The sequence below is a fragment of the Crassostrea angulata genome, chromosome 6, assembly GCF_025612915.1.
Source record: "Crassostrea angulata isolate pt1a10 chromosome 6, ASM2561291v2, whole genome shotgun sequence".
In the NCBI taxonomy this organism is placed as follows: Eukaryota; Metazoa; Mollusca; class Bivalvia; order Ostreida; family Ostreidae; genus Magallana; species Magallana angulata.
In genome coordinates this window covers 48,913,886-48,938,184 of record NC_069116.1, presented here as the reverse complement: position 1 = coordinate 48,938,184, position 24,299 = coordinate 48,913,886, and the positions used below count along the sequence as shown (strand labels likewise).

General features: G+C 33.7%; 3 protein-coding genes across 4 annotated transcripts; 1 reads left to right on the top strand and 2 right to left on the bottom strand.

The window, feature by feature from the left end:
* Positions 1 to 71: 71 nt before the first annotated feature.
* LOC128188841 (uncharacterized) lies at positions 72 to 6,901 on the bottom strand. Of its 2 annotated transcripts, XM_052860126.1 has the most exons (3): positions 6,827 to 6,901; positions 6,394 to 6,449; positions 72 to 6,161 (listed from the first exon to the last, which is right to left on the bottom strand). In XM_052860126.1, the coding sequence occupies exon 3, from the start codon at positions 6,157 to 6,159 to the stop codon at positions 1,021 to 1,023; it is 5,139 nt and encodes a 1,712-aa protein (XP_052716086.1). In that variant the 5' UTR covers positions 6,160 to 6,161; positions 6,394 to 6,449; positions 6,827 to 6,901; the 3' UTR covers positions 72 to 1,020. The 2 variants fall into 2 exon arrangements, with proteins under 2 accessions (XP_052716086.1, XP_052716087.1); XM_052860127.1 differs by lacking the exon at positions 6,827 to 6,901 and having other exon boundaries at positions 72 to 6,217.
* A 1,465-nt stretch (positions 6,902 to 8,366) lies between these two features.
* Positions 8,367 to 12,590, bottom strand: LOC128188693 (metallophosphoesterase 1-like). The gene is made up of 8 exons (XM_052859905.1): positions 12,011 to 12,590; positions 11,261 to 11,331; positions 10,976 to 11,117; positions 10,576 to 10,762; positions 10,289 to 10,369; positions 9,841 to 9,963; positions 9,166 to 9,306; positions 8,367 to 8,813 (listed from the first exon to the last, which is right to left on the bottom strand). The coding sequence occupies exons 1-8, from the start codon at positions 12,277 to 12,279 to the stop codon at positions 8,643 to 8,645; spliced, it is 1,185 nt and encodes a 394-aa protein (XP_052715865.1). The 5' UTR covers positions 12,280 to 12,590; the 3' UTR covers positions 8,367 to 8,642.
* A 207-nt stretch (positions 12,591 to 12,797) lies between these two features.
* LOC128189263 (putative tyrosine carboxypeptidase MATCAP2) lies at positions 12,798 to 20,987 on the top strand. Its single transcript, XM_052860816.1, has 5 exons — positions 12,798 to 12,887; positions 16,426 to 17,066; positions 17,194 to 17,470; positions 18,045 to 18,350; positions 19,673 to 20,987. The coding sequence occupies exons 2-5, from the start codon at positions 16,548 to 16,550 to the stop codon at positions 19,924 to 19,926; spliced, it is 1,356 nt and encodes a 451-aa protein (XP_052716776.1). The 5' UTR covers positions 12,798 to 12,887; positions 16,426 to 16,547; the 3' UTR covers positions 19,927 to 20,987.
* The last annotated feature ends 3,312 nt before the right edge of the window (positions 20,988 to 24,299 follow it).

Sequence of the window (24,299 nt, the reverse complement as noted above, 5' to 3'; positions counted from 1 at the left end):
AGTTTCCATATGATTTAACTGGACACTAGACATAATTAAGTCAGCAACGCCTTGAAGAAACAATAGGAATATAGTTTTTTTTAATGTTTTATTTATCAATTCACAAGAAAATTACATCATGGTGAACAACAGAGCAAGAAAAGTGCAGTTGGGTACACGATATATTCAATATTATGAAAAAACGAACAGAATAAGTTCATAGAAATAGCCAAGAATGTTCAAGACACTAAACCAAAAGTGAAAGGTCTATCGCGATGAAGCAGGAAAAAATGTATGCGATCTAGATAGGTCATCAATATATACAAATCAGTGGAATTATTATTGTCAGGATCGACACGAAAAAAAAAAATTAATGGGTCAATCCTTTCGAAATTGACCTAGAGTGTGTTTTTTCCTGAAAAGTTCGAGTGCAACATGCTACAAGTTAAGACTTCTAATGCAATAACAAAGTACAAAAAGGTTAAATTTACATAAACCATTAATCGATAGATGTAATTTAAAACAAATGTCAAAAAATACACTGTCTAGAATAAAGAAAGTATAAAATATTTCATGAGGTACAGGAAACAATTAAAATAGTAAACAACACAGAGTAAAAAAAGTTGATAACACCAGGATTAACATTTATATTTAACTACGAAAAAAACATACTTCAACCCATAATATACATGGTGTATCATCTGAAAACTTCATTATAGAATAGAGCTGTTAAACAATACAGAATATGATATACCGTAACGTTCCACTTAACAAATAAAAATAAATTAAAATTGACAGTTGCTATGGATAAAATTCAGTGTAAAAATGTGGTTAAAAAGTAAATCAAAAAGTAGACACGGTATTGGCAAAACAAATTTAAAACCCATTTTTTTAAATACATGAAAACAATTCACAGTAAAACCTTAAAAATCGGTGTAAATCTTTACTAAAACGTGTCTCCAAGGAAAACACATTTTCTCATTCATGACAATTTCCCGCAAATCTATCTGATGTGTCAATCGATAGAACAACACGCTAAAATCACATAAAAGTCCCATGATTCTCCAACATATGGGCATAGCACTCATTACTAGATTCAAAAATAGCCTTACACAACCAACAGATGTGAATATTACATTTTGTGCAATGCATATGCAGACAGCCACCATGTTTTTCGATTAACACGTAACACTTCGGGCAGAGATCACGATTTAGGCGATCACGGTCCAGCCATTCTTGAAGCCCATGCTCGTCAATTTGCTTCTTTCTTTCGTACACTGTACAAGATTGACCTGTATGGTACTCTACATGGCATCTACTACATATCACTGCTTGACAAAGTAAGCAAACAAACCTACTTCCTCCTTCCGTGCATACTTTGTAGACCATTTGGCAATCAGGTGTGATGCAATATTTTGCTTTGTCTGGGTTCTTTGCTACATAACAAGAAACGGATGCATTTATCAAGGTTTGCAACGTGCAAAATCCAAAGTTTTTCATATTGTTGATATCACTCCATGTCCATAGCATTTCACAGCCTTTATGACAGCATCGGAGAGGGAAATCTTTGGTACTCAGTACCGAATCGAGATGCAGTTTTACACATTCTCTGCAATACGGATGTCCACATGATTCTAGTCTATATAAGTTACTTTCGCTAACCACACTGAGGCAAACTCCGCACTCTGGATCACTCGATGGCATATTGTTTTGATTCGCTTTCAATAAAGTTTTTGTTATGTCTTCAATGTCCTTCACTGCCACTTCTAAGGCATCTTCCGATCCAAGAAGCTTTATTCTATGTTTTCTGTGATCAAGTTCTACACTTACAAGATGTGTACTATTCTTCAATCCTTGTAAATTTATACCATGCATTTGAATTATTCTTTTCATCAAACCTGGCGGTTGCAGCTCGCCTTTAAGGTCAACTACCCGTGACCTTGAGGAAACCAGCTTATTGATGTGCTTTTCAATTTTTTCAATAGCCAATGAGCGATCGGATTCTTTACCATGGATGGAGATTGACGTATTTCTGTCATTTAGAATTATCAGGGTGTGGGTCTTTCCCATGATTTTATCAATTTTACTTCTACCTTCCCATGAAAACATGCGTCTCAGCGATGGAATAGCCTCCATATCTAAAGTTTGACCTTGAAGGAGACTTTGAATATCATATCTTGTTTTTATCATCTTGTCAACATTGTCTGCATCTATCCCTAGAATATAATTTCCAGTCGAATTTTGTTTTATATCAATTGTCACTCTATCTTCTTTTCTTGTTTTACCGCAAAAATCTTTGATTTCCTTTTCAACACGTTTAAACACACGCTCCAAAACGTACAAACGTGAATGGACCTCCGGAATTACAGAGACAACGTTATCACCTACGGTAATTTTATTGTGAAGTTTTGTGCAGGTTTCGTTACCTTCCTCTGGGTCGTTGAAGGTGACATACCCAGTAAAATCAAAGTCACGAGGACCAGGGTCGCGGAGAAAAATTCGGAACTTCTCTTTATCCACATATTGACCAATTTGTTGTTCTAAACGTCTTCTGTGAATATCCAGGATGTCTGGAGTTGTAAATATTCTTTTCCGCGGTATAAAAGTTCTTCCGACGTCTTCATCTGATATATTAAAAGCTTCAAGTATTCCCTCTCGCAAAATATCTTCGTTGACTAGATCATTGATGCCTTGAACATATAATTCGTCGATCTTTTCCCTACTTTGACTGATCCTAACTTGCGTTCCACCCACTGACACTTTAACCATGGAACAAAGTGTCAAAATTGTGTTCAATGTGTCTTCGTTTTTAATCTGAACAAACCCGTACGGTTGCGGTTTTCTCCGACACCACTGAAGTTTGGCTTTAAATAAGCCCGAGTCATCGATTTTCCAAAAAGGTGGCTTTGCTTGAAGTTTTGATGTTTTTTCGCGCGTAGCTGCAACTGCCTTTTTCGCAGAACTACTACTTTTAAAAATAACTTCTCCTCTATACCTCTTATTTTTATTAGCAGGGGACTTTTTTACAAACTCGTCAATCTCACCAAACTGATTCAGCCAATCTAACATTTCTTCATCACAATCGAATTCATTGTCCGAGCAATAAACAAAAACGGAATTAAAATCATTTTCTGACAATAAGTCTTTTATTTCCCCACCTGGTCCTATTAATACTTTAACATTATAACATCTTGGGAAAATGGGGATGTTTTTCGTTTCGTTTCGTATTTTCTCCCTTATGGGATCCAGTGAATTTTTCAGTGCCTCCTTTGAGGCGTTAACTTTATCTTCTGGTGCATATATCGCAACTTCCCCTTTGTCTCTATCAGCGTCAATGACAAATACTGAATCTTTGTTTTCAGTCTTCAATTTCTTCTCAACGTCTTTTGCATGCTTCCATCTTGGACCAACAAATTGTCTTTGGAGTTGTTGTCCCACATATTCTTTATGAATTTGTTGTAGACGTTTCCTCTTAATATCGGTGATATCAAATTCTAGTTCTCCTTTCTCTAAAGCTTCATCGACATCTTTTTCATTCACTTCCGTTATATTTACAGCATATTCTCGTGAAGTGTTCAAAACTTTCTCTATAATTACCCATTTTGGATACAATGCAAGAGATTGAAAAGATGCCGACGGATGAATAATCATTTGTTGATTTTTGTCAATAAAATGGTAACCAGCTTTTTCGTGTCCGAGAAAGTAACAGAGATTTGCTTGAAAAGCTTTGAATAAAAGTTTTTGTAACGTTTCCTCATTACTAGTAATATCTTTCAGTTCAAATTTGATTGGTATTTTCATTTCTTTATTAAGAATAAATTTGATTTCGTTGACCGTATCTCGAATGTTTCGAATAGCCCTTCCGTTTATCGAGTTATTTAAGCACCACTGTCTTTTTTCTTTTTCTTCTACGTAATGCCAACGTTTAAAGACGTTAAGAAACGTGAAATGATCTCCTTTGCTGTGACAAAATTGTATTTTGAGTTTATCGCTCGTATCTTTCTGTTCCTGTGTTCCTGCTCTGTAGAAAAGATTTCCACTCACTGTGCACGATGCCGCAATAATTATTGCTTCCAACCCAATTTTCTTTTGAATAGCATTATAAACAAGGACTCCCAAGTTCGGATCCAAAGGAAGCTTTGCAATCCATTTTCCAAGATTAGTAATTTTCCCTTCCTTGACTGCCCCTAACATTACCAATTGCTGATAAGCTGTTTCCATAGAATTGTTTGGAGGTGGTTCTACGAAATCAAAGGCAATGGGATTTACGTCAAGTTGTAATAATTTAAGAATGGCGTGGCCTATGTGAATTCTAAGAATTTCAGGAACTGACGCTGCAGTCATATTGTTGTAATCTTCTATGGAGTAAAACCGAAAACATTTGCCTGGGGAAGTTCTTCCAGCTCTTCCTTTTCTTTGATCAGCAGAGCTTTTGGTTATTTTAACCACTTTTAATGAATTTACTTTTTTATCAGGATCATAACGCATTTCCTTGGCAAGTCCCGTGTCAACAACGTACTTTACTCCAGGAATTGTGACAGAAGTCTCTGCCACATTGGTTGAAATAACAATTTTTCTTTTCCCTTGAGGTGTTTCTTTAAAAATCTTGTTCTGTTCTTCTGTTTGGAGTTTTCCATGTAATGGTAAAATGCAATGATCCGATCTATCTTTCAGTTCCCACTGCAGTGTCTCGATGCATCGCTCGATTTCCAACTGCCCTGTTAAAAAAAGAAGAATGTCACCAGGTGGTTCCTTATCATGAATCTCCAATGTTTTCTCAACTGCTTTTCTTTCAAAATCTTCCAAATCTTCTTCAGAATATGAATTCCAAATAATATCGACAGGATACATTCTACCTGAAACCCTGATTACCGGACAACCGTTGAAATATTGTACAAAGACGTCAGGATTGATTGTTGCAGAGGTCACAATGACACGCAATTTCGGTCTTTGGTGCAAGCATTTCTTTATCATTCCAAGCAAAATGTCTGTATATATGCTTCGCTCGTGTGCCTCGTCGATTATGATGCAAGAGTACTCTTTCATTAACTGGTCTTTCAAACATTCGTTGAGGAGTGTATGGTCAGTCATATACACAACCTTTGTATCAGCTGAAACTTTTGTTTGAATTCCACATTGATAACCAATGACGTCAGCAACTGTTGACTTCATCTCACTGGCAACACGTTGAGCAAGACTTGCAGCTGCGACTTTCCTTGGTTGTGTGCAAACAATCCGGCCCTCTTTGGCTAATTTGGACTGTAAAAGATACTGGGTCAATTGTGTACTTTTTCCCGACCCTGTCTCGCCAAGAAGAACACATACTTGGTTTTCTAAGACAGTTTCGACGATATCTGTGCGACGTGCATATATTGGCAATGCTTGCTCAAGTCGGGAATACTCTATATCATATTCCAAAAGTAACTGGTCGATTTCCTTTTGTTTAACCATGCGATCCTCGAGCTTTTCAAATTCCTTTTTGATTTTTGCAACCGACTTTTCAAATTCCCTTTGCTGCGCTTCCAATTCAGAAATCTTTTCTTCCAATTTATTTTTATGCATTTCTTTGCGTTCATATTCTTGGAAAGGGATATATTTTGTCTTTTTCTTATTTTGTTCAGTGCCACAAAAAGTGGATAGTTCTTCTTTGGTTTTCAGAACTTTTTCTTGATGAAGAGCTACGATATGATTACTTTTTTCTTCAATGATCTGAAGATTTTTTTCAATAAATTCTTTACTTGCTCTGGCGATTTCCACTCTTTCAATATGTGTGAGAAATCCAACTTTTCTGGTTTCACGAATCCAGGTAATAAAGTCTTTGTACGCAGTATTGCTTGGAAAATGAATGGAAATTAACGTACTAAATCCTGATGGTTTAAAAGAGTCAATCTCAAAGTCCAGATCCGGTGGTAGTTCTCTTTGTCGCAAGTAAGCCATAAACTCATTTTCCTCTTTAAACGGCTGGTGGACTGTTAAATTAAATATTGGACCTGGTTTTGTAAGTAACCTTTCATTCTTTTGATGTAGCTCTTTCTTTGAATTTCCCCCTCTTTCTGTCAGGTCTGGTTGTCTTGGCTGCCTCCGTCTCGGATCTCCAGAACTCCTACCAGTACCTCTCCCCCGTCCCTGGTTTCCCTTTCCCTTGCCCGCATTTTGACGCTTGGGATGCCTGTCCGCCATATCTTAATATACCAGTGGGTTTTTTTAAAATTTATTTCCATTCAAATATAACTCTCATCTAAATGAAGAGAAATCAAATCAGATGCTAGTAATTTGTTAATTTTCTTGTGTCTCGATCGTACTTTCGCTATACTGAATGATATTATCGATTTTTAAAAAAAGAAAATAATAGTAACAGTTACAGAGCATCATCTTTTAACTATATACTCATGCAAATCTACAAAAAATACTTACTGCTAATATTTTAAACAGGGACTTGTGTTGTTTCCGAACTGCTTGTGCTTTACATCCTGTATAAATAAAACAACTTTTAACAAAGCTATAAATAGGAAACCTGATGAATTGTGCCTAAGAATATGCACAGGGAAAACCACAAGCTAATTTTAAAACGTTCCAAAAAAATCAATAACAATTGATAAGATAACCTTTGAAGTGGATGTTTAAAGCAAAATACTTCTTACTAGAATTAATTTATATAATTTATATAACAATTATTGCTTTACATCGTGGTTACTATTAAAGCTGATATCACTATATCATTATTTACAAAACGTCAAATCACGGTTTAGGGGGGGGGGGGGACAAAGTTATCTAAATATGTATAATTTATGTCAGTGTATTTTACTGATATGTCATTACACTTACCTGAGTAATATGTATCACATACCCAACACAAGCGGAGTATTATACATAGAATGAGGCTATGAGCTGTATTGGATAAAAAGTCCCCCTTGGATTTTCCATAGACATGCATGTGTGCAAAGTTCTTTCGGTTTTATTTCTTTTACTTTCTGTACAGTTTCTTCGAATAAGATATTTTTTTAATTTCGTTAAAGATAGATTTAGATATAACCTTCAACCAATCCTGTGTGTGGATTGTGTTTATGCAGGCATGTAGCATCGTGGTTTTTTGGAAGGTCGGGGGCAGACTTACCCGACAGCAAAAAAAAAAAGGGGGGGGGGGGGTCCTTCAAAATTTATTTTATTTTTTTACTATGCTAATTCAAGAAAAATATGTCTGATTCTCTGTGCCTGGTGTTATCATTTATTTACCTAGCTCAAAAGAAAAAAAAGATGGCTATATGCCTATTATAGTAGTACTTTAGCCAAAAATGATGCATTGTGCATGCGTGAAACACATTCTTTTTTCCAGGATTTTTTTTATCTATTGATGGATTTGGGGGTTTGATCCAATACCTATTGTCGGTAACTTTACTATGTCATTTTAAGAATTTTTGAGCGGGGTCCGCCCCCATGCAACCGTTGTTCCGCGCATATAATGAATTTGCATGCATGTAATAAGTCTAAATTGATTATAAGAATTCGAATATGTATCCCCTCCTAACACCAGGCAGACAAAATACATTGACAGTATTTCACAACGCTTGCATTGTCAACATGAACGTGTTAATATATATAATTGTATATATAAACACTTGCTCGTTGAATATTAGAGGGTCCTTTGTTTGAGATAAATAACAAATAAACGACTTGCCATTATCAGGCATTATGGAATTATTACGAGTTGCTTCAAACTTATGAAATAGATCTTATTTATATGAAGGAAAGCAACAATGTCAATTCAATAGTTATTGGTATGTTAAACAATAAAATTCTTTCTTTTGTGATTCATGGCGTGCGGAATATGAAGGTAGCGACATTGCAGAAAAAATACATAATCTGTGTTAGCGGGTTATGTATTTCTTTTCAGCAGTGATCCCTACCTTCATAACCCGCATGAACCATCAAAAAATCATTTAATTTTACATCTTTTAGCAAATTGGTGTACTGATCGTAAAGAGTTAGTAAAAGTAGCTAAATTATTGTTCATGTACATCAGTATGTCAGATAAAAGAAACAGCCAAGTCGTCTAAATAATACGGGTATTTGAGTCTGACGTCATCATAATTATTTCGTGCAGTCCACGATTTTCTTAGGTTGCTGAGGTTTCGACCAATCGTTAACTTGTTAGAACTGGATTTTTTAGCTTTCATTCCCGTCAGTTTCTTTAGTTCAATGAATAACAATTAATTTCAGAGAAAATAGAGAGAATCATACTTAGTGGATGTAGTATATTGCATAGTAAATTAAGATATCTCCAGATTGAGTATTGGTTGTCTATGTTGTGTGTTGGAGTTTTTTATCATGTCTATTGAGAAAAATGTCTGCTTTTATTGATTTTCAACTAAATATAAGGTTACAAATTAATGTTACTCATTTTAATGAATTACAAACAAAAAATTCATAATATACTTTCACATGTATAAATTATGTAAAAATATATAGATTATTTCATTAAAAAAATCTGTACAGCTCTTTATATAAACATTCTTTTAATTTTTAAATACATGACAATAAGTCTAAACTTTCATTAAACATAATAATGTATGATTGAATTATATCTACATTGAATTTGAAAGACAATTTCATCTTGTAGGAAGACACTTGCAATCAATTTTAGGAAATCAGAAGTCCATTTCCTGTTAACTTGATTTATCTGATAGGTCAACACAGCTGGTCACATGATGAGGTTTCCTTGGTAACAACATCGACAGAATGATTATAATGAACCCAGTGATGTAGACTGAAAACACTGTGTTTTCGTTGGGAAGGAAGCATTGGTTAACACTAAAGTCTGTCTGTGATACAACTGCCTGAAAATAAAGGAAAAGGAAAAACATCCAGAATTACAATTACATTTACATGTACATGTATTTGATTGATTATTGAATACATTATAAACAAATCTGCTTATACATCTATGAAGGCACAGTTAATAGATTTATATAATTTTCAATGTACTGTGTTTTGCATGTATGATATTCAAAAAAGCAGAAAATGCTTTTTCAACAAGTTAGCATAGATTTTATGCTAATGATAAGTACTGGTAGGTACACAACTAAATGATCAAACAAATCCAAAAGTTAGCAGTATTCCTATTTGTCTCATTTTTGCAGTACTGCTATGCACAGATAAAGCAGAAACCCAAGATATAAATAAACAAACCAAAAGAAAACTTGGTCCCTTTTTGTTTCTCCAACTGAATGAGGCAACTGTCCACTCTGGTACACCGTTGTCATGGATACGGTGACATCCATGGTGGGTATGACCACTTACAACAAGTCTCGGATTGACCCATTTAAAAACCTGTGGCAGATAATGAAAGTAAAGTCAGTCTGTATATTATACATGTACATGTTGAACTATCAAAGTGACTGATAAAATGGATGGCAAAGCATTAATATTCTTTAAATAAACACAGTTGGTCAAGAAATAATATTCTTCATTCTCATAACAAGCTATACATACAGGATAATAGTATGCAAACAATAGTGAAATTGAAATATATATATTACAGAATCATTTTTACAATAATATATATATGTTTCAATTTCATAATTGTTTGCATATATACATATTGAAAAGCATGCATTGCCAATAAAATCAAAGGTGTCCAAATCAAAAAAGAGAAAAAACAACATCTTGGAATTCAATTAACAAATTTCTTTGTACCGGTAGTTTATAATTTATATGACCGGAAATACTCTATGTAATGTTTTTTAAATTGAAAAAAACAAATCATATGATAGATATAAATATTGGTCAAAAAATGAATTTTTGGATATACTACTATTTTAATTTGTTTGCAGTAGCTTTACAGAAATCAAACACATGTTGTACCTGCTTTGTAGCTTCTTCAGAAAGACAGTCAAACTTTGGACGAAATGGAATATCGATCTCCTGTGGAGGGGCTGCGTCTGGCGTTGAGCAGTTGTGATCTGATGATCGAAACATGGGAAAATGCTACCCCAAAAAAGAATTACTGTTACAGCAAAATTTTATATAATTGATTTACTTGGTAACTGTTGCTATACTAATGCTTTTACACAAGAAGGCTTGTTTACACTTTCAAATGTCAAGTACGATTTAAACTGAATAAATATTGGTTAAGAAAACGATAGAATGAGTACCTTCTTGGGAAGATTTTAAAATACAGTGTATTTAATCACAGTTTAGAGAATATGAATACACATTTCTAGGCAAAGAGGCCAATGTTTTGTCTTGCTCTACACATAAATATGTGTAAGCCAATACCCCCTGTTAGCTGATGTATTAATATTTATATCACCTGCATGAGTATGGGTTGAGTGTAAGTAATCTTCCTTATTTTCTTGCAAGCAGGAGACAATTTCTCTTTTGTGAGTTGCTCCTGACAAAACAAGTGAAAGTCAAAAATGAGCATCTTTAAATAAAATCCTTCAAATGAAACTGCAATCAATTCATAAATCTTCTTATAAACACTATATAATCAAACAATAAATTATAACAAAAACAATACACAGCATGGTATCCCCTTGTAACAGAGCACATGAACTATGGAAGGTAACTGGAAAGATCACAATTTTTATTTCTTACCCGGGAACACTTAAGCTGAAGGGATATTTTTTCCAGCTTTGAAACAGCTTCTGAGCACAGATTACAGCCATCCCCTTCTAATGCCATGCTGTTCAACAAGACAAAAATGTTGCCCTGAATTTCCACCATCTGTACAGAGGGTGCAGAAAAGGCTTCTTCAAATCTCTTGTGTTTCTGCTCTGTCATCCTGGAAAGAGAATGAATGCATTGTACATATTAAGTTCACATTAGCATACAGTGAAATAAAAATTGAATCAATGTCATGCATTCATCACGATATTAATTGAAACAAGATTTGCTCAATGGTATGACAATATAAAGTTTGTGCAATCCATGGCAAAATGAAATGTACACAAAATTCTATCAGTATGACTTTTATTTTACAAATAAATTTACTTACATGTAATGGAAGCCTACATCATGATTTCCAGTGACTGCATAAGTTTCAACACCAGGTGGTGTTGCAAACATTTGTTTAAAACGTTTGACATGATAGTTAAACTCTGCTTTTGAACACCATTTCCCTTCATCTAGAAGATCACCTGCAAATATTTTAATATGAATATAACATTATACAATTACATTTATAAAGATTTACACCCAAAATCATTTTAATATTTGAAATAGTTTAGGGGAGGTTATTGTCTATTAGTATTACATAACATAGAAACTCAATACAAATTACCTAATATAAAAACTACATCTGGCCTATGTATAGTCATGCTGGTTTGGAAAGACCTTTCCATTTGCCATTCTCTGTAAATACATTACATGCAACAAGTAATGAAACAATAATCCAGCTTTTTACACTCTTTAACATTTTTATAAAGTATGTAAGGTAGACTGACACTGGAATGCTTAGTCCATATCAAAAATGATCTGATATTTCTTGCAATATGTATCAGATTATCTTTTATAACTTGCCAAAGAAAGACAATACTGACAAAAACATATGCTCACTTTTGTATGAAATTATGTACTAATGATATCAATAATATAGCAACATGATAGTAATAGCAATTATTAATATCAATACAAAAACAATGATATCAACATGAAGGCATGTAAGGCCTTGGAGCAGGAAAATATTTTTCAGCTAATAGATACCTTTTGTTAATTACAAACTATTATACATACTACATCTAGTACCAGGATATGTGATACCATGAAGTCTAAAGTCAACATGTTTATGATACTGTCATACTGAATCAATATCCATAGGATAATGTTGATTTCAGCTTAGAAAGGGAAATATCTGAGTTGTCTCAATAATTTCTGAACAACCCTCGTATGATCTTGGAATTATTAGTTTTTGATACACTTTTCATATAGCTGTGTAAATACCGATATATGATGGTACAAGTTACAAAACCATAGAAAGATTAGAGAAAGAAATGTAGCCAGTTAACTGTCATTGGCAAATGTTTCCCCATACCTTCTTAGCTTGTCAAACCAGTGTCCTTCTCTCCATCCAAGTATGTGAGTGTCAGCTATTATCATAACTTTCAGTGGGTTTGATTTTGACGGAGCTTGTAGAGTATCCACGTCTAATATTGGCCATTTGCAGAATAACAAGACAATGAAGTAATGGAAGAATTCACAATAAAGCAACAAACAAATGAATAAAAAGAAAAAGCGAAAAAGTCTTCGGGTTCGCAAAAGGAAACAGAATAGTTCTGGTATCTGAACAATAATCCAACCCATGGCTACATATTGATTAAAAGAAACATTTGAGTCTTGATGAAATATCGTTGTATAAAATATGAACTGACGAAAAGATGTGGCTACATTCAGTTCTTTTTATTGTCTGCACGGTTACTCCATAAATTTTCTCAAGATGTGCTATATGTTTGTGTTTGTCCGTGCTACATCAAAGTTCGATTTTTCTCATTCCTGATCACCGGTATTCTAAAATGATGATTGCAACGGCGGAATTTCAAACCAGGGACGTATATACGTCTCTGCTCAAACATTGAAACAAATCAAAAAAAACCAATGGAGGCTGCCATGTTGGATAAAATATACAAGTCAATCCTGTTGGGTTTATGTTCCGGAAAATTATTGTAAACGTTTAAATTTTGTCATTTATGTATCATTCTTTGCAAAATTCAATTATTTAATTTCAATTAAAAATTTCCTGTTTATGACATTATTTTAATGTCGCTTTTTTTAGCCTACGCGGTAGAATGTGTTTGATTTTTAGTCATTCACTTCCGGGTTATTGCCAGGGTTAAGCGTCATGGGGGATATAGCCTACTTTGCAGGTTTTCAAGTGTAGCATGTAGTGTATTCATGTCTTCAAATACTGCAAGGTTAGATGAATTGTCATTGAGTTTATGTTTATATTTAGCAATTAAATCATCTGTTATCGTCTAATTACAATAATGTTGATGTGATAAAGTTATTCTTCTTTTCCTCAACATGCTCAATATTATCATAAAAACTGCATATATTTCCCTTTTTTGTAAAGATCAATTCTGGTACTACTTTAACACACAATTTTCTCTGTATCGGAACTTTGAATTCATTTATTTGGAAAATCATTTATACAAATAATATCACAATTACCGTTTTAAAACTGAACTGTTTAATATCGCTTTTAACCCACCCCCCCCCCCCCCCCCCCCCACAAAAAAATGTGTATAGAAGTTTCTTCCATATTTTCAAAAGGATTGAAAGACAATCATACTTTATTTCTATTTTCGATACATATTTGTACAGCAAGCAAGCCTCTATAATTTTCACCTTAATTATTAAGACTAATTTAAGGTGCTAGAATGTTAACCTTTCGTTAAGGATTAATCCATTCTATTGTCACGAACTTTTTAAATAGAATGCAATGCTATTAGTGTGATTGTTAATGCTTCGCAAACTTGTACAGAATATCATGAAGTAAGATTACAAATCAATCTATTATGTCAGTGATAAAAATCTTGTCTTGATTAATTGATTTTATGCAATCACTTCAAAACTTTGCTTACTGTGGAATCATTTAATTTCATGGGGGCCAATATTCGTGGATTGTGGGTTTTTTGCTGATTTGTGGGGATGTAATTTCATGAATGCGTCAGTTTTCAGTTTCAGTACGTAAACTTAATCTTTAATAATTAGTTTTCGTTGAGGATGTAAATTCGTGGGAGGGGGCTTCCCATGAATACCACGATAATTGAGCCACCACGAATTCTAATGATTTAACAGTATATATTTATCTCTATGATGATGACATGCTGGAGGTGTGCTTGAAATATTTTGCATAGGTCATGCATATTCCTATTAACGAGGCCGGGTCTAATTTGTTCTGCCCTAGATTTTTGAATGAAATTTTTAACATGAATTTCTACTGATATAATTATTATTTTAAGATAAAAAAAATAAGACATTTACCACACCGTTTGTTTAGGGGGTCATCTCAAAGTTTGTTAATTTTTAACATAGGACCCTATGGGATTTTGCTTGAAATATATCAATTTTTTACATTTTTTACAAAATTCTGCGCTAGGGATTTCTTTTTCTGTTCTACATATTAAAGTTATTGCTAAAAGGCATCAAATGGTCAAATAAAAAAAAACTTTTACCTCCTGGTTTGTTCCAGGGGTCTTATCAAAGTTGTTTTTTGTATGCCGAATTTCCCAGATTTGTCAGATAATGGCTATTTTTTATTTGACAAAGGCGGAAATGGTAATCTTTATAGTATTATTTAAACATTCAGACGTATTTAAGTAATAAATAAATACATAACATCACATATTAAGGGTCATTAATATAAAATACATGGTTACTGTCTTAAAATATATGAATTAAGCTATATTTAGGCGGGTTATGAAAACGTGACAGAGGGCTAGCCTTGCTGAACCCTCTTCACGTTTTCGACCCGAGTCCAAATATAGCTTATACTTCGAGACATTTATGTTTATTCCACAATATAACATTAGTTTTACACATCAAACGAGCTATTTTTAACAAATTTCGCTGAATATCTGCAGTTGAAACTATCACGCCATGGCGTCAACTAAGCAAAAAGATGACGTCACAATACAGATGAAATGCTGCGCGAAAGCGTGCGTACTCGTTCTGTACTCGGCCTCGTTAAATCCTAAATGTCAGTAATGAATTAATTGATCTTAATAATGAGTAACTTAAGGTGGTATATGGGATGCCTCCATTTTGATGTGTTTCTGATGGAAATTAAAAAAAACAATAGAAATCAAGAATAATTTTATAATTAGAGTTTCTTCTTTCCTGAAATCCTTACCTAACAGCGTAGCGCAGTGGGTTATAGAGCATTACATACAAATCTGTCAGTCATGAATTCAAATCCGCTGGTGCTTTTACAATTTTTACCTTTATAAAATTTTAACATATTTTAATTTGATATTGTTTACTTTTCTCCACATTAATATATCGTCAAGTGTCCCATACCACCTTAAGCAACTTTTTAACAAGAAAATCTAGTATATAGTAAAAAGATGATGACTATATATATAGTCTGTCCCAAGTTATTGCCTCCATCATTTTTTGATAATTTTAATAGAATTACACATACCTGTGAAAGAAATATTATTCTTCACTCATAAAAGTTCATAGGACCGAAAACAAATTACTTTCAAAGATTTATAACGGAATATGTTTACATATTTTCTACATTCCGAACTCTCTCGGAATACCTCGTGCAATTTTTAAAGTTTTACTGTTTTTTTATGCCTGATGCAAACCAAAATCCCGGCAGACTTTCTATTTTTTGATGTGTACTGAAAGCTGAAGCGGTAAGGGAAAGGAGGAGTTTCAAAACAGATAATCTGGACATTTTTCATATTAGTGGTTTAACGTAGTTTGAGCACAATTAAAGGTATTAATGATTATCAAAATATAATCAAGAGAAAAATGGAGGAAGCAAAAACTCAGGACAGAGTATAGTACATATATGATATTCCATACATTCCTGATAGCAGACTTATAGATGCCAGTACATGTACTGTGAGATTGATTGAGGTTGTTTTACAAGTGATTTTGGGGAAATGCACATGGATGTAAATTAATACAGTTGGGTGTATTTTCTTGGCATTTTTAAGGCATATTCAGTGCATATATTTCTTCTATAAACTAACAAATTTTAGTAGAATGAGTAAATATGTAGGATCCAAATAAGTTATTCAACAGTCAATTTATTTATCCATTTATAATGCCATAAGTGTGGGGATTCTCTGATTGAAAAAAGGGAGCCTATAACAATGTTTCTTCTTTTTTATAAAGAGCAAATATCACCTTGAACCAAATACAATTGTTACCCTTTCATTAGTATTTCTTCAAACAATTACTTCTTCATTGAATAAGAAGTCTAGAAATGAATTTAAATAGTGTAGATTTAAAATCCTTTGTTAATTTAACTACCGAAAATGTAGAAGTAAGTGAATAAGCCTAGAGTATTTATTATTGCTGTTATGTAAACACAACAGATTTTCTGAAATACAAGCTACTAACTGTTGTTATATAAATAAATCATTATTTTTAAACTATTTGATTAACTATATCAACTAAGATGCCTTTGATTTGTATATACAAATACATGTACTAGTAAAGCTTTCCATTAGGTCTTTTATTGATGTGCATTCTGAGTGGCGCCCTAGTAAATATTTAAATAGAAATTTACTATCAATAAAAGTTTGGATTTTATTCTATTTCAACTTGACTGTATCCCCATAACAGTGGCAACACAAGCTAAAGAAGTCGTGTTTCTTATGTTTTATTGATTGTAAATCAAAGTCAATTACGGTACATGTGTCTCTATATCCTTTAAAATCAATATGCTGCAGTGTATATCAATTTATATATCATTATTTTTATATCTTTCAGGATTGTAGTGAAAGAAAATTACTGGAATTAAAGGTAAAAATCCTGGATATGACGTGTCTTGCAGAAAAAAGTGTGGAAAATTGACAAGTGATTTGAAGATTGTTTTATCAAATTCCTGAAAAATGCCTACCAAATTGGTGAAAGAGATTGCAACATCCACTTCCTATTCTTCCTTCTTTGCTCCTGTGAACTCTCATTACGATAAAGGAAGGAAGAAGAAACGGAAAAAGAATGCCAGAAACAAGGCACAGCAAGTTACTGTCACCATCAAGTCGCTGGATCGACCCAAATCAGACATTGGCTTAAAATTGGACAAGTCCTTCAGTAGAACCAATACATGTGACAGCTTGAGCTCCACAAAACTCCCCTTCATTTACAGTAGAACCCCGCCTAGTCCCCGGTTACTGACTCCTTTAAATCGGTCACCGCCAGCTCTGTCTGTCAACAGTGTCCCCACCGCCTGTGAGCGGAGGAAAAAACTCCCACTCTTAGCTGCCATAAAGCCAGACAACGAGAAAGCGGAGAAGGAGAGATTCATGCGTGCCAACTTTCTGTATAATCCGTACTTTGTGTATAAGTTTCCTGCTGAGCCTGAAGTGTTAGAAAAGTGTAGTCAACCCTCTGATCGTTTTATAAATGAGGTAACAAATTTTATTTTTTGTCTTCTGGTTTAATTTTTTTTTAAGTAAATCAGTCATATTAAGTCAACCCAAACATCAGGTATGCTAGTTTTGCACTTAATAACTTGGGAATTTTTGGATGTTTCAGGCCATATTTATCATGGAAAATGCACTAGAGAAATATGGAACCTATGAGGAATTTGAGGTGCAGACAGGGGGACAAGTTTTAGGGAGACCTCAGATATTGAATATCATCAAGAGGTACCTGAAGCGTGAGGAGCTAGAGGATGACATTATCCTGAACCTGACAGATGAGCTGCTGTCCCGAGGATCAATGACCAGAAACAAGGGGAAACCTCAGCTTAATGTCAGGACGGTCAACCTGAGAGAAATGTGGGTGGAGGGACTACTACGCCATGAATTAGGTGAGTTAGTCAAACCTCAATATCTCAAACTTAACAACTAGGGCCGAAAATAAATTTGGAGGTATCTAACTAAAGGATTAAAAAAAAAATCTAGATTTAATTAGGCAAAGAAACAATGAATTGGATTTCCATCTTTTATTGACACAATCACAATCAAATACATGTGACTTTTATAAGAAAAAAGATGAAAAGAGAGAACAATTTTTATTGGGGAGACTGCATTCTCTTTTCATGTAAGTCTATGTAGTAGATATCCAGCCTGTTCTAGCAAATATTAAAAAGATCACAATGAAAACCATTAACTTATGTTGTTAAATTTTAATCCGAAATTTTTTAGAAATGCTGCTCCATGTGAGCTAGAAACATCATAATCATAAATTTAGACACACTGCGTCACAGACACACACACAACAACACTTGTAAAAGATTTATTTGCAGTGTTAGGTGCTAGCATATAAATGTATAATTAGGAGAATCTCTGAAATGGTAAGTCTTCAGAAAAAGTAATAATTTATATACAAGTAATTGTGTATGTATATATTAGGTAACACTGTTTCTTTATCGTACGTGGCAGGTACGCACCATTTGAGAAGTGTAAACAACAGATATCAACCATGGAGTAACTGTAAGGTACGGAAGGACATGGGGCTACGATCCATGAACCCAACAGAGGAGGGACTTGCATCCCTACACAGTGTTCTGTTCCGTAAAGACCCATGTCTGTGGCGGGCGGCAGTGTTGTATTACACCGTTTACAAAGCCTCACAAATGTCTCTGAAAGAGGTGTTCAAAGATCTGGGTCAGTATGTGCAAGATCCGAACGTCCGCTGGGATTACTGTATACGAGCCAAAAGGGGCCAGACAGATACTTCAAGACCAGGTACATACTGTCTTATATTTATGCCCCTCTTCGAAGAAGGGAGGGCATATTGCTTTGCTGCTGTCATTCTGTCTCTCTTTTGGTTGGTTGGTTCACTAGTACTGTAGTTTCCGTTCAGTTTCTTATTTGAGGTTGCACATTTTGAAATGAAATATGGAAAACAGATTTATCTAAATAATATCTAGGTCAAGTTTTATTTTGGGTATGATCGAGCAATTTTTGACAGAGTTATGCACCTTGGACTTAGAAAAATTCCAATTATTTGCAGTTTCCGGTCATTTTCTTTGCAGATGTTTCCTTTGGAGGGGGGTCATAAGTGTTTCACAAACATCTCTTGTTTTAGTGTTTAAAACTTATTCAATAGATTTTAAACAAGTTATTCCCTGTGCTGCTATGTTGTATCATTTGTACCGGTATGTGTGGTACCGGTATGTGTGATACGTAGGATTTGACCAACAAATTCAAAATGTTAAGCAGGAATTCTGAATCCAACAGTACTTGTTTATTTATATGCATCATGGTATACATATTGCAAATCCATATTAAAAGATTATAAGCGAGTATTTATTCCTTTTGCACATCAAAACTTGTACTAATATATATGAGAGGTGACAAAACTGACAATGTAGACAACTGACAGATATAATGGTACATATGTCAGTTAGTTAGTTAATTACTGCATATGTTATAATCGCATGAAATAGGAATTGTTAAAAATGTTAAATATGAATAGAAATTTATTAGGAATCAAAATGCTGAAAAGAAGAATGCAATATATGAAGTTTAAAATAAGGAAACAATAATTACAAACAGTTGGCTAGAATGCAGGGCTAGAAATTATCATTAAGTCGGTCATGGCACACTGTTGGACTTTCAACTATACTACAACTATTTCACCACACTGGACCAATATAACAGTATAGCGAAATGACTGGAAAAAATACTGAGCAAAAGAGCAGTGCTCTAGCCCTGGCCCAAATCTAAAATTTACTGGTTCCAGACCATCAATTGATTAGAGCTCTGCAGTATGATAGGCATGCAACATTGCAGCCAAAGGGAAATAACTTTTGGTAAATTAATTTGTTTCTCTTGGAGAAAATAAAGTCTTCTGAATCATTTTATTCAAATGTTCTATGACAACGTAATTATTAATCAATGCATGCACATAATGGCATGACAAAACTAGTAAAATATAAGAAATTTATTATTTTCCTCTCTGCACTATCTGGATTTCCAAAAAAACATGTAGCGCTGCACATGTCAAGTAAATTAGGACAACTTGGATAAGTCAGAATTAATTTTCAGTTGACATGAATTTTCAGGTGCATTTTGCAAAGATCAAGTTTATCTGGATGGAGCTCTGCAGTTGTTGAAGCACAGAAGACATATAGACTTCCAGTTGTTGATCCGACTAGGGAAGATTGCCTGGCAAGATATCGATATACTGCGCCCTTACGCTGAGCTACAAGATACCCAGGTTCCTTTCTTCATGGAAGACATGACCGCCTACAGGAAGCACTTGGACAGAATAGCGGAAGCCAATGGCCTAACAGATGAAATCTTAACGGCTATATGATCTAATCCATGAAGATTGCAGCTGAAATCCATGTGTCAAATATTTATAGAGAACTTGTTGATTATTTTATTTTTATGTTGATAGTACACGTAATTACATCAAACATTTTTTTTGGTTTTATTAATGTTATGCTTTTTATTTTAATTGTTTTGATATTGTTGAATATAAAATATATATATTTGCATATTAATTGCGTGTATTGTACTTTGGGAAGAGGATGGGTCTGCCAAATGATTTTCAGCTCTTCAAAATGGAGATGATATTTTGCCTAATGTATATTGGGGTAACTGTTGGTTTGTTACTGTAAATTCCTAATTAAACGCGAGGAATTAATATCCGCGTAAAAGAAGAAGAGAGAAGCCCCTCTTGCGAATTCTAAAATCTCGCTCTTAATTATGGGACACATGTCAACTACATGAAACTATGATAAAATTTTGGCATTCGCAATTTTATGTTCTCGCAATTTGATGGAAAATCATTGAATCGGGGAATTATGTACTCGCGTAAAATAAGGAATCTACAGTATACAGTATTTAGGTAGTTTAGATAAGAAGTTCCAATTGCTTGGCTCTGCTGGAAGCAGGAACATTATTGTCAATCATTAAAAGTGCTATTTGATGAGATTTAAAATGTTGACTTCACAGATAAAAACATTTGTAGGATTATCTGATATAATAATACCTAGCTTGAATCTAATTCAACTGTGAAGAAACCTTTAGGGTTTTATAGTGTGGAAGACCATAACTATATTTTCAATATAGGTACTTGCCTAGTATGCCACGAGTTTTTTTGAAAGTAAGATGGGGACAGATTTATCTTTATACAAGTTTTGTTATCCAGTTTTATGTGAGATGTGTTGCATATTTCTGGAGTGAAATACAGTAAAACACGGTTATAGCGAACACGCTTATAATGAATTGATGCTTACAGCGAAGTGAATTTCATTCCCCAAGTCTGTATTTCATGTTGTAAACTTGACGGATATAACGAATTACGCTTATAACGAAGTTAAATTGTCCGTCCCTGGGACTTCGTTATAAGCGTGTTTTACTGTATTCTTTTTTGGTTGTGAAAGTATTACCGGTAGGTATTTTGTTTCTTTTTTTGTACTTGAAGTACATTTTATTTTACAAAATATTACCTTCAAATTTTAGCATTATTTTATGGTTGTGATTTTTTTAATCAATAGAGGTTGTGATAATCATATTATTATTATTTTAGTTAATTATTTTGCTGTTAAAAATAATTGTTGATTATACATGTATAAAAAAAACTTGTTAGATATGACAATGAATACATTTACAAGAACTTTCAAGGCAGTGTGGAAGCTTTTAAAATTGAGAATTAAATTTGTGTTAGTGAATCCTAGAATTAATACTTGATATGTTCTAAATGATAGGTAAAGTATTGCATTAATGAACTAACTTAATACACATAGAGCTATAACTTCTGGCCTACTATCAACAATGTTCATGGATATAGTAATTATAATTCTTTTGATAATCATAGTTTAACAAGTACAACAATCTGTTTGTCAAATGCGAGGAAAATTAAGATTTTCTCATTTGTTTGACAAATGCGAGGAAAATTAAGATTTTCTCATGCATATTTTGAAACAAGGAATGATTTCCAAGTGCAAAAAAATTGACTATTGTAGGAAAATGGCACTTCAAGCTGTGATATTAATATAACTGATGTTAATGTTTGAGCTCTAGCTAGATTAATTACAAGTAATGATGTGATATATTAGATCTTGGTACTTGTAAATGTATAGTACTCTGTGTTAGTAGCTCCATGCATTTTTGTGCACACTAGGATAATTTATCTTTCATATCAGTTAAACTTTTAGACTTTAGACCATATGTGTGACATAAATAGGGCATTTTTACCATACAAGTGTAATCATGTTTTATTTGTTTCTGTTGGTATATGATGTGCCAGGTGCTGTAGAAATATTGATTCTATTAATTGATAATTTAAGATTGCTAGAAAGTGCCATTTAAGGAAGACTTTTGAATTTGAGAATATTTTTATGCATGCATTTTGCTTTGCAATGCAAAATTGATGATGAGGAAAGTAAAACCACTCTACAGAACCATAAGAACAGTTAATGCATGCGGTAATTTGCAAATTGTAAATTTACGTCTTTTTTGCTTTTTCATTACATTATGCAGGTATGGCATATTTCTTAAATTGTCATGTGCTGTTAATTTATCACACTCAAAGGATTAAAAAATAATTCGATCCATCGTCCCTCATTTTAGATGAAGTTAGGTTGTCTGAGGACCATCTGTCTGAACTAATACAATCTATAATAATTTAATTAAAAGAGTGAGTGGTTAATAGTCATCAAAATCGATACACACAGGTTGATACTAATATTATTAAAATTGCTTCTATTTTAGCAAAAAAATTATTTCAAGTGAACCCAGTTTCTTAATTTAGTTTAAATCATTTGTACATGCAATATTGTGTTAATTATTTTTTGGTGATGACTTATTGATCATCAAAATTAATTTACGGCCTGCACACAATAATTTTTTCATTCACAATTTTTCAATTTTAGATTTGTAACATCTTGAGTAAAATATTTTAGCCAAACATTTCCTTTATTCATTGCATATGACAACTCATAATTTGTTTAAGCAAAAGCTTTTAAAGCTCTTCTTTTATTTTGTTGCCTAATATAGATAATAAATCTAAGACTTGTTTATTGATTGTGTTGCGTTTCATTTTTAGCTCTCCTGTAGGAAGGGCTTTTAATTTTGTTCAAATGAAAGGCCAGTCTCTTTGCAAAGGGTAGATAATTGGAAAAGAATGGTTTTAAAGTCTTCTTCTCCAGAACCACAGTAGGCCAATTTCAGCCAAACTTGACTGGGATTGAATTTGTCTGCATGACCTGGTGTATTACATGTGGGACCAACGACGTACCAAGATATAAGCATTCATTGCTTAAAACGATTTTTCTTTTCAACTACAGCAATGATTGTACATTATTATTAACTATAACTTTCAATGCCGGTAATGCATGCGCGGATCCAGAAAATTTGTACTAATGCTTGGGAGCATCGCTCCCACATGTCTATGTAAAAGTACACATCGTGTTTTTAAAAGGGGAGGGGTTACGGTGCATGTTTTGTACTGTTTGTATTTGGCGATGTATTTTCTGGGGTACGGACATGCACATTGCATTATTGGGGGGGGGGATTTTTCATTTTTATTATTATTTTTTTTATTTGGTTGAAATAGCGCGTTCTTAGATGACATAAGTCCTCATTTATGAAAGTAATATCAATGAATAATAAGCTCTTGACTCTTGTTGCATAGGCGTCTGAACTGGGGGAGCTTAGCCCCCCCACTTTTTTTGCTAAGTTAGACCTAACCATTAGGCACATAGCAGAATAGAGGGTTCAGCCCCCCCCCCCCCCCACTTTTTTTCGCAGGAAACATAATTGTTCCATAGTGTAAGTTTGAAAGATTGTGAAGTTGGAGTCAAAGGCATATTAGCTCCCCCCCCCCCCCCCCCCCCCGGATTAGGAATATTGTTATTTTCGAAAAAAGAGAGAAATTTGGTATGCAAGATTTTTTTTTTTATTGGAACTATAGGATACACCCCCCCCCCCCCCCACCAGATTAGGATTTTCATGATTTTGGGAATTAGGTTTTTGTCTCTCACTATTTCCATCTAGCCCCCCCCCCCCCCCCCCACTTTCAATTTGCTTCCGACGCCAGTGTGTTGTTAAAAAAAAACTGGAGTTAAACAATATAAAAATAATGTGTCTCGGTCGCACTCAATTTAACTTTTGATATCAGTTTCAATGCATCTAAATCTGAAGGGCATGAAGATGGGGATTTTTTGTGTGTTTTATTATATTTTTTTGGCATAACGTTAAATAACACGTATTCATGTCTATTAACTTTTAAATGTGTCCTAGCGACTTTTTTGGCAAACGTTGGAACAAATTATAAAAATTATTAGATCTGTATATTTTATAGCATCAAAAAAACTTTTCATTTAACCCCTGTATTAAACTACATGAAAATATAATAAATAGCCTAAGTAATCGACCGTCTTAAAGCACTGTTGGGCACTCAAGACTTCTTTTCCACGAAAATCGTAGAGTAAACGAATGACAACTCTTGGTTTCCCATTGCAACTGGAAATGATGAAATAAAAAATGTGGTAAGCATATTCTGTAAAATATTCAATAATGAACCATGAGAGTTGCACAGCGGCATTTATGATTATGACTGACATGAGCATCAATACGTATGTATGGTACGCCAAATTCACAAAAATGAGCTAAACATAGTTTCACAGTCAACTGTAGTTTACGGATCGTAAACTATACCGGTAGTTATACCGACGTTAA